This window comes from Sturnus vulgaris, chromosome 14 (assembly GCF_052056855.1).
Source record: "Sturnus vulgaris isolate bStuVul1 chromosome 14, bStuVul1.hap1, whole genome shotgun sequence".
In the NCBI taxonomy this organism is placed as follows: Eukaryota; Metazoa; Chordata; class Aves; order Passeriformes; family Sturnidae; genus Sturnus; species Sturnus vulgaris.
This window is the reverse complement of record NC_142256.1, coordinates 16,874,600-16,883,981: the sequence shown is the minus strand read 5'-3', so window position 1 is coordinate 16,883,981 and position 9,382 is coordinate 16,874,600. Positions and strand designations below refer to the sequence as shown.

General features: G+C 40.2%; 1 protein-coding gene across 1 annotated transcript in view; it reads right to left on the bottom strand.

Annotated features, from left to right (window-relative positions):
- Nucleotides 1–2,782: 2,782 nt before the first annotated feature.
- Nucleotides 2,783–9,382, bottom strand: part of COL4A5 (collagen type IV alpha 5 chain) — a 75,578-nt gene continuing 68,978 nt past the window's right edge. Inside the window, exons 45-51 of the mRNA XM_014886554.2 lie at nucleotides 9,127–9,255; nucleotides 8,753–8,851; nucleotides 7,264–7,476; nucleotides 6,723–6,900; nucleotides 6,188–6,302; nucleotides 5,723–5,895; nucleotides 2,783–4,248 (exon numbers count right to left, since the gene is read on the bottom strand). Of these exons, the coding sequence (XP_014742040.2) occupies nucleotides 4,167–4,248; nucleotides 5,723–5,895; nucleotides 6,188–6,302; nucleotides 6,723–6,900; nucleotides 7,264–7,476; nucleotides 8,753–8,851; nucleotides 9,127–9,255 (989 nt within the window). The 3' untranslated portion in view covers nucleotides 2,783–4,166. The remainder of the gene's footprint in view (nucleotides 4,249–5,722; nucleotides 5,896–6,187; nucleotides 6,303–6,722; nucleotides 6,901–7,263; nucleotides 7,477–8,752; nucleotides 8,852–9,126; nucleotides 9,256–9,382) is intronic.

Genomic DNA, 9,382 nt, shown 5'->3' with positions numbered 1-9,382 from the left:
AACTTCTCCCCATCATCCCCTTTTGCTAAAGCAACACACCAAATCTTTGGTTACTTTGGTTTCCTTCTGAGTTAATTCACAACTTTTTAAAGCAGGATTATGGTTACAGCCTGAGTGTGAGGTAACAGCTAAGTGGGCACCAAAGCTACTGTTGGCAGAGCACCCTCAGCCCCCATCCTGTGCTATACCCAAGGGGCAGAGAGCCCTTGTAAGGACAGCAGGTGTCTGGTACTGACCAGTTATGGTCATCTCCTGTCCTTAGGCAGTGCTCACCTGTCTGCTGCAAAGGGGTAGAGTTAATATTTTTTTCCAAAGCTTAGGAGTTCTAGATACTTACCCTACATTTTAAATGTAGAACACTTAATGCTCCCCTGAGCTCATCACTGCCCTTGTCTCCCATTAGCAAGTGTTGCACTTTTTTTCACCAGACCAACCTGGAAAGACTAAATTATTCCTGTCTCTTGTGCAGTTTTCAGCTTGTGCTTCTAGTGGAAGTAGCAGAAGGATTGTGTGCCCAGCAGTGCTGGGTTATCTAAAGCATCTGGGAAGGACCTGTTGAAAACACATAATACTACTCCCAGCAGCATGGTCCTGAATCTGGCACAACAGCCCTCCCTCAGGTGTGTCCCACGGATGGCACAGCAGCACAGTTCAGGCAGCAAACTGACTACGGAAGTACTGCAGTTGGGTATCAAAGTATATAGAAAATATTTGAAGAACATCAGATTTTAGAACTTGAGCATTTGTTGCTTGCAAAATCAGTATGTTGTTTTTTTTAAGTTGTAGAACTACTTTTTCAAACAGATCCTTCCTGCACCCTCTGTTGGAAATAGGCACTAGAGAGGAAATGACTTACACAGCAGAGAACAAAATGCTGCAGACTTCAGGGCTTCTGCAGCTCATTTGTGTGTGACATCTAGTTCAGGGTACAGAAGTGCTGCTGCAGAAGTGTTTAAAAAGTTTAAATCCCACTTTAGCAGTGAATATGATGTTGAAGGAAGCTTTTTCCGCTTTGTAATGGGATTTCTAGAGGGACTCCAAATCTACCTTAAGCACAGCATTTTCTTTTTTAACACTAGAACAGTGTAAATCCAGCCTAGGCACAAGATTGCTAAATCCTGGTTTTAGGATCAAAACTAGTATTCCTTAAGAAAAACTGCACTTTCTCACTCATCATTCTGGTTGCAATTTACCGTGCCCCACCTGCAGCAGATTACAAGAATTGAGCCTGAGTAGTGGGCAACGCCCTCTCCTGCTGAGCTTTCCCTCCTGCACAGGCAGGGCCAGACCTGGCCGTGCTGCTGTCCCAGCTCCTGTCAAAGCCACATGGTGCCCTCGAGTGGCTTCGGCATGCCCCCAACGGCTCAGCCCGGTGCCTGCTGAGATTAAGTGAAATAGCACAAGTCTAGGTGATTAGTTATGAGACTAAAAACTTTTGCAAAAACATAGCAGACATCAGGAAAGAGCCTTAACTGGAGCTGAAGTGGTGTCTGGAGCTGCATTCTTAAGTGTTGAAAACTATTTTAAGGCTCCAATGGTCAAAGCAATATTTTCCTTTTTTAACAATAAAGCTGCAAACACAAACTTTTACCTGTATTTTAATGTTTATAGTGACAGATAGCACCTAGAGGCCCCGACCAACATTTGAGCCCCCTCAATGTCTCTGCCCCAAGGAGCTTACAGTCTAAGCATCAAGAAGCAGGAGAGAATAATAACAACCATGTTTTCTTTTATAGATCAGTAAGGTCAAGTGATTTACCTTCTCTAAGGCACAGAAGGTGTGGTGGGAATTAACCCAACATCTCTTGACTCGCTGCTGCAGATCTCAAAAGATGTTCCTTCATATCTAGACCACTTTTCTCTTGGTAAAATTGGAATTCTGTGCCTGAAGCTGATTAACGTTCAGGACTCTTGCCCAGAGAACGGACCTGTCACAAGCACAGCTGCTTTACATGCTTTAATTTTCTGTGGTCATCTCACAGCTTTGGGCCCTTAAGCTGCCACAGGACCAGCAGGTCTGGGTGCTCTGTACCTTAGCCTGGAATAGGCTCTCTTGTCTTGGTTTTACATGCTTCAGGAGAAGCCCAGATCTTACAAAGAAGCACCAGTTACGCACTGGTTTACTAAACATGGTCCACTCCATTCCATGTCCCCACATCCAAGCACTTTGTTTTGGTAATCACAAGATGGGGTTTTGGTAGGGAAGGCTGGGAGTACCCTTTCCTTTTAGATCTCCTTCGCCTTAGCATCCATTCTTCTGCTGTTTTAGGAGTAGGGAGTGGCTGCTACATTCATGTTAGACTTCTGCAGAGCCAGCAGCAAGATAAGGGCTTGTGTTTACAATGAAGAGACTTTATATTTTATTTCAGCTTTGGTAACAAATTCCTGACTTGGAGGTAGCAGCAGGTTTAGTTTATTACTACATGCATCAGCAAACCAAACTAAACTGAAAGATACACATGGCTGAATTCCCACTCTCTACCAACATATATAACTGCAGCTAATGGAAAAAAAGACAAAGCTATTATCATTTTGCACTTTAAACTAAAGAACTTCAGTTTCATACTTCAAAGCTTTAGAAATCAGCACCAATCTCATCGTATATCACTGCCACCTGTGTAGTCACCAGTCCTATGGCTTTTGTCAAATGTGTAAAACAAGGAGATGTCAGATGCTCCATGTTTACAGGGATAACTGGAAGGTAAGAATGAACCGCCATTAGCAGATAAATTACTTAACAGTATTCAATAAAAAAACACATCACCTTTATGGAGGTGATTCATTAATTTACAAGTTAGGTTGTATTGATAGTCAAGGTGGCAATATACAACGAAAATATTAAAGTATTGTCACTTGACAGTCCTGCATTGTCAGGGAGCTGTTTATACATGAGGGTAAATGAAATGCTCTGACCATAGAAGCTGAACAGTCATGCATATTAAAGTGATCACTTTTCAGCTATTGCACAAGTAGTGACACTCTTCAGACATACATAGGTGATTCTTACAAACTGACATCAGAAAGACTGCATGCACCATCTTTTAAGGCCTTATATGAACTATACATACACAAGAGTTGCTGTATACTGTGAATACATTATGGATGTATACAAATTCACATAAGATAAAAAGATTAATTTGTAAATAGGAAGGTTTCCACCAGCATATGCTTTATTTTCTTCAGAAGGTTTCTTAGCATGTATACTATTTTGGATAAAACATATGATTACACCATTTCAGAGTTGAAGTTTCATATAAGCGTCACCCTAAATGCTTTGGTAACTGGATATTCCCAGAGGACAATTTTGGTTAAACCAAACTGATTACTGACTTGTATTCTTAAAAGAGAGATATAGAATATGGCTAATAATGTCACATATTTTCACAAGATTAAAAATCCCTTTTCAAGTCATTGGGATTTCTAAGCACAAATAAAACCACTGATAGTATGGTGTACAACATTTAAAACCCTGATCAAAATTACTTGAGAAAAATTGTGCATTCCCCAAATGTATCAGATTGGCAACTGAGGAAGGAAATGAAAAATTAAATGAATAAGTTGGCATAAGAGGGGTAAATTCTCTCTGTACCACAAGTTTCATAATAAAATAGTGTCTTATCTTTTAATTTTAAACATAAGGATTTTTAGATCAGTCTGGTTTGTTTCTAAATGACTGAAAATTTAGATTTAAAAGGTGTTTACACAATATACACATTTAATTACTTACAAAGAGATAATAAGCTTAAAATTTCATATTAAAAATACAGTAGGGTTAGTAGCACCATGAAAAATGTTTTTCAAAACTGCAGTCTTGTTACTTTAAACATACTCAGTGCGTCGTGTTCTCCTCTATTCTCTTGGTAGATCAAAGAGGTGCCATTTTGGTACAGGGAGAGAAATGAAAAATTTCATCTTCTGATCCTTTGTGAACCTCAAGTGTTCTTTTCTGTTTCCAAGAGGTCAATTCTTTCATCTTAGTCCTGTTGTCAAATATGTACTGAACAACCCTTAGTTTGGCACACGAGTGAGGTACACTTGAATTTGCATGGTTAAAACAGTTTGGATTTGTTTTTTCTTTTCTTTCTGCACAGTAGCACCATTGTGGCAGCTGGAAGACAGTGCATCTTAGGAATTTTCAACGGTTTTATAAACCATTCTCCAAGATGTTACGTCGTCTTCATACAAACTTGACAGCGACTAATACGTGTCCTCAGGTCTCCGGCTTTCAGTGTCTCAGACTGAGGTTTGCTGGTTGACAGACACAAAGGAAAGGTTGGATTAGGTTTTTCTGTTTGCAGTTCCTTTCAACTTCTACTGAATTCACTGTTTCATATAAAACTGAAGTATGTGAGGAGGGATGAATCCTGAATTTGAGGGTTTTTCTAAAAGAGATAATTCTGTCTGTTTGCCAGCACCAGGTGACAGATGCTCAGTTGTGTCAATGTCTCAGTGTCCCCAAAGTGTGCTAAGCACCTGTTTCAGTCTGGCAGGTGATGGAGCACAAACATAACCTGAGGGGAAGGTGAATTGTGTACATTCGAGTCTATTTCTGGGGTCTGTTTCTGGCCTTTGGGTTGCTTAGTTGAAGGGTACTGCTACAGTCAGAGCTGTATTTAAGTAGTAGCTTTACCAAATAATTTATTTTTATTTTAAAAGGGTAACAAGATGAGAGATTAATATAGTTAGTGTAATATGTGTACACAAATAAGTCAAAGGCTTAAAAGTTTCTTTAAAAAAATAGAATGAAGAAGGAAGATGTTTTAATGGGAAGGAGAAAACAACAGAGACAGAAATCTCAAGGGTGCATGGCAGTTACTAATAGGAAGTTTTCACTGGTGAATTACCAATAATCAACTACACAGAAAACTGAAGAGTGATGAATTATCATGTCAAGTACCCTGATTGTAGGGGTTTCACGAAACCAGTTTAGGGGCCACCACTGCTCAGAGCACAGTGCCAGCCTGTGCCACAAAGCTACACTTTTCAATCAGGTGGCAGTGGGAATCTTAAGAGTTTTATCAGAAAACAAACAGGGCAGTAGCTATTTATTCTATGAAAGGAGATGATTTTTCAGTGAAGAAATGATTTGCTACTCAACTTGAAAGGGAAAAAGTTGGAGGAGCTGAGAGACTTCAGCTGAAATGCTGACTGCAGAGAAGTTGAGGACAGAATGGCCACTGGCTTTCTTGCAGCCAAAATGTTATCCTGTTCCTTCTGCAAAGTGTGGAAGAAAATGCTGGCCGTGGAGGGTAGGAAACCTTCATACAAAATCATTAAAAACAAGTCATGTGAACCTTTGCCTTAAAAGGCTGAAGTAAAGTTGATCTTGCCCTTCAGTCCTATCCCTTACATATCTGTGAACTACCTTTCCAAATATTTGAGTTTATTGAAGGGTTTGGCAAGAAAAAAAAAGGAAAATTGTTCTTTTGGGCTCCAAATACAGTAAACACAGTAGGACTACTTTCAGAGAAGGTACTACAACAAAATGTGAATAAGAATTGACACACCAAGAATCTGCCTCCTTACAAAGCAGAATATGCCCTAGCATATTTTAACATAATATTAAAGGTTTACCAAAGAAACACTTGAAAAACTGGTTGTGAGGGGAAAAACAAGCTAAATTTCCCTACACCCCTATAAACAAATCTCTTTTAATCTTTGGAATAATTTCCAAAGCATTCATTCTGGAATAAAGCAATAGACAAACAACGGGTTTTCTTACCTGAACATTTCTGACACCTCCACAGTTGCCAGCCAGAAACTGTATGAATTGGCATAATAATTACAGGTGCCCCGACCATGGCATTCAATGAATGGTGCTGAGCGGAATTCTTCCAGACAGGATCCAGGCGATGCCAAGGCCTGTCCAGAGCCCTCTGCTCCAGCACTCGTGTGCTAGTGGAGGAAAGAAAGACACAAACAAGGATCTTAGGTGTTAAAAATTGCATAGCACAGCAGTCAGCTATGAAAAGTCACTGTTCATTCTTGGCAGAGACAATGTGGTGTCAGACACCTCCATAAACATCAGTGACGCTGAGATCTGTGTACTGTCAATCTTGGCTGCCTTGGTTAGTGATTGAAGGTAAAAGCTTTCAAATGACAACCCTTGCAGTTCTTATCAGTGTCCTAAAGCAGCTGAGGACACAGGTGGGCAGTAGCTGCTTCTGGAGTAGCAGGCAATTCTTACCATCATGAAAGAGTAACCAATCCAGAGGGAGTCCCAGCCTGGAGGACATGAAGGGATCTGAATGGTTTGACTGTGGACAGCTATCACCATAGCAGGAGCTTCACACACAACACATCTGGACACAGGGGAAGCACCAGAGAAGCATGTCATGACATTAAAATAGGAGTATGTTTTATTAAGAATTCTTACACTGAAAAAGGGAACAAAAAATACTGAAAATGGAAGCTCAAAGTCCCCATGTGAGTGCCTTAATCCTAAAGCCAATGGCTCCCATATTCTTCCTGTCCATGATCTAGCACTGCTGGCTACAGACAGTGCTTGTTTGAAAAGAGCTGGTACAGCCTCTTATCACTGCTGCAGGGAGATGAACCTCTGCAGACAACGAATACTTTAAAACAAACTATTTTTCTAGTCTCTCCCAGAACAAAACATGACAGATTTATCTCTTAATACCCAACCTGCATGTTGGAAACACATGGGTAAGATGTACTATTTATCCAGATATTAAGAGGCCTGATGGCCTGCTTTGCCTCACCGGCTAATGAATGGCTGGATGCTTTGCCCAATCAGTGGCTCCATGCTCATTGGCATCGACTCTGGGGTTGACAGCCAGTAGGAATAGTCATTCCTTGATGCAAAGTTACAAACATTGTTGATGTTGCAGAACATGAAGGGCATGGTGCTGAAACGTCTAAGACAGCTCCCAGCAGTACCTACAGAGTAAAACATAAGAGTTTTCACTTCATTGCGTTTTACAGAAATTACAATTATATAGCAATTGCTTTTTATAGCAATTCTTTGAGAAGGAGTACTTGTGGATCCTTCCTCTCCTTCCTATGAGTGTACAGCAAGTGCTATCAGAGTGTCACATGGGGGAAACCACTTCTCCATTTTGGTTTACATTCTTTCATCCTGAATTACAATGTGCATCCTCTAGAGATAGCAGGTATTAGTATGCAATCCCCATCCTCATTTAGGAAATCTCCAAGACTGCTGTGTCTTCAGAGAACCTGAGCATTTAAAGAAGCAGCTACAACATTTTTCCTCTTAAAGAGAGAGCATACAGAATATCTCACCTAAATCTTGGCCATGTGCTCTCTCATTTCCTTGCACATATAGAAGAGAGAATCCATCATATATTCTTGATGTTCCCTGTGGACATAGTGGTGTATCCTTGGTCTGGCTGTGCCGAGTTATAAGGAATCCATGAGCAACAGAAGCTGTTCCAGGTGGACCAGGTGGGCCTTGTGAGCCATCAGGACCAGGAGGTCCTTGTATTCCTCGTGAACCTATTCACAGGAGAGAAACACAATACACAGTATTGATTAACACCATTGCCTGCTCTTTTAGGATTAACATAGCTCTGAAAGGTTGTTGGTCTTGTGATTGAGTGCTTGTGTGTTAAGGCACCTGATATTTGCTAACACTGTCTTCCCAGCTTTTTTTTTTTTTTTTTTTTTAAGTTTGGTTGAGTCAGGGAGATTGTCATAGGTGGTTGTAACAATGGAACTTCTCTGTGTTGCAGGGGTATTTTGAAGTTAAATATTCTCAGGGCTGTCAGGCACTATGATAACTGCAGAGGACATGGCAGCCAATGGAATGACTTCAATCAGCTTCCCACTTCCAAAACATATCTGCGTGTGCAGCTTAAGATAATGTTGAAATATCTTAAGTAAGATCACAAAATAAATGGCAGAGCCAGAAATGGGCAAGTCTCACTCCAGGCCATGGTGTGGTAACACCTGAGCCAAAGCCCATCAAAATGAATAGAAAAGCTGGTGCCAGTTTTGGCATAGGTTACTATAAGTGGAAATAAGCTATAACAGCCTTGAATGGAAGCAAAAATGAGTCAAGTCACTGAGAAATGTATCAGAAAAAGCTATTCTTAAACAGCAATATCAGGAAATACAAATATTTAGACTGTGTTATTCTGGAGTCATTATTTACATTTTTTTACTAAAATAATGCTATCAGATTTCATACAGCTGTTCAGAGAAAAAGAGGTGTTATGAATTTTTGTCTCCTTTTTAACTGTTTTAATTTTAATACTTTTTCTCACAAGTTGCAATAGAGAGCTACTTAATATCTGTCACCTTTAGAAAATTGTCCCAGTGCCTAGTCTGATTTCTCAAATCGTAGTTCAGTAGTTGTAAATAATATCTAAACAGTAGTCCAATCTCTGACTTTGGTGAACTCTTTTATGAAGTCTGTTTTTCTCCATTCATAATTTCCATGCAAAATAAGCATTATTTTACTAATGACTCTCTTCAGTTTCTTATAGTTTTCATTATCTCTTCTGTATCATCTGTGCTGCAAAGGGGATGCCATTAAACTTGAGGTAAAGCATTTGACAATGCTATTCAGCAATTATCAGCAACGTATTGGTGCTGAGAATATTCCAAATCAAAGTATGTTCATTTGCTTATATTTTTGCATTAAGAAAATCCTAAAATTATGGTTTTATCATTATTGCCATGAAGCAAAGATCTTACTTCCCAGTATTAGCCTCCATTCAGAAATGGAAGTCTCTTTTTCCAGTGAGTCATCATAGCATAAACACCATACCTGGTTGGCCTGGAAGACCTCTCTCTCCTTTTCGTCCTGCTGGACCATCAAAACCAGGAAGTCCATCTCTGCCTGGGTCACCAGGAAGACCAATTGGACCTAGAACACACAAAAGCATAACTGAAATAAAAGCTCTTGAAATCTCACTTACAGTAATCTTCAAGTTGTCAGTGACTCATCTGTTGCTTCTTTCTAATACATAAGAACAGCCCATTAAACCAGAGGTAAATAGTGGAATCCTGTGTTCATCTATTAACCTGCATTTCTCTCTTGCCCCTTACTGAGCTCAATAACTTATCTCTGCAGCTTGTGTCATGTCACTGGCACTGCCACCTGCACTTCTAGTCATGTCCTCATGCCACCTTGGATCGTACCTGGCAATCCCTGTGGCCCTGGCAATCCAGGTGGCCCTTTGGACCCAGGCTGTCCTGGAGGACCCGGGGAACCAGGATCACCTTTGACAACTATGTTTCGTCCAATGGTACCTGGTAATCCTGGTGGGCCTGAGAGAAGAAAGATTGGTATTAGATAAACCAAGGTGGAAGACACCATTAGAAACAGTTTATTTCAAAATCAGAAGCCAAGAGCTCCATCATTGCGAAAAAGAATAAGTGTATATATAGGACAAAA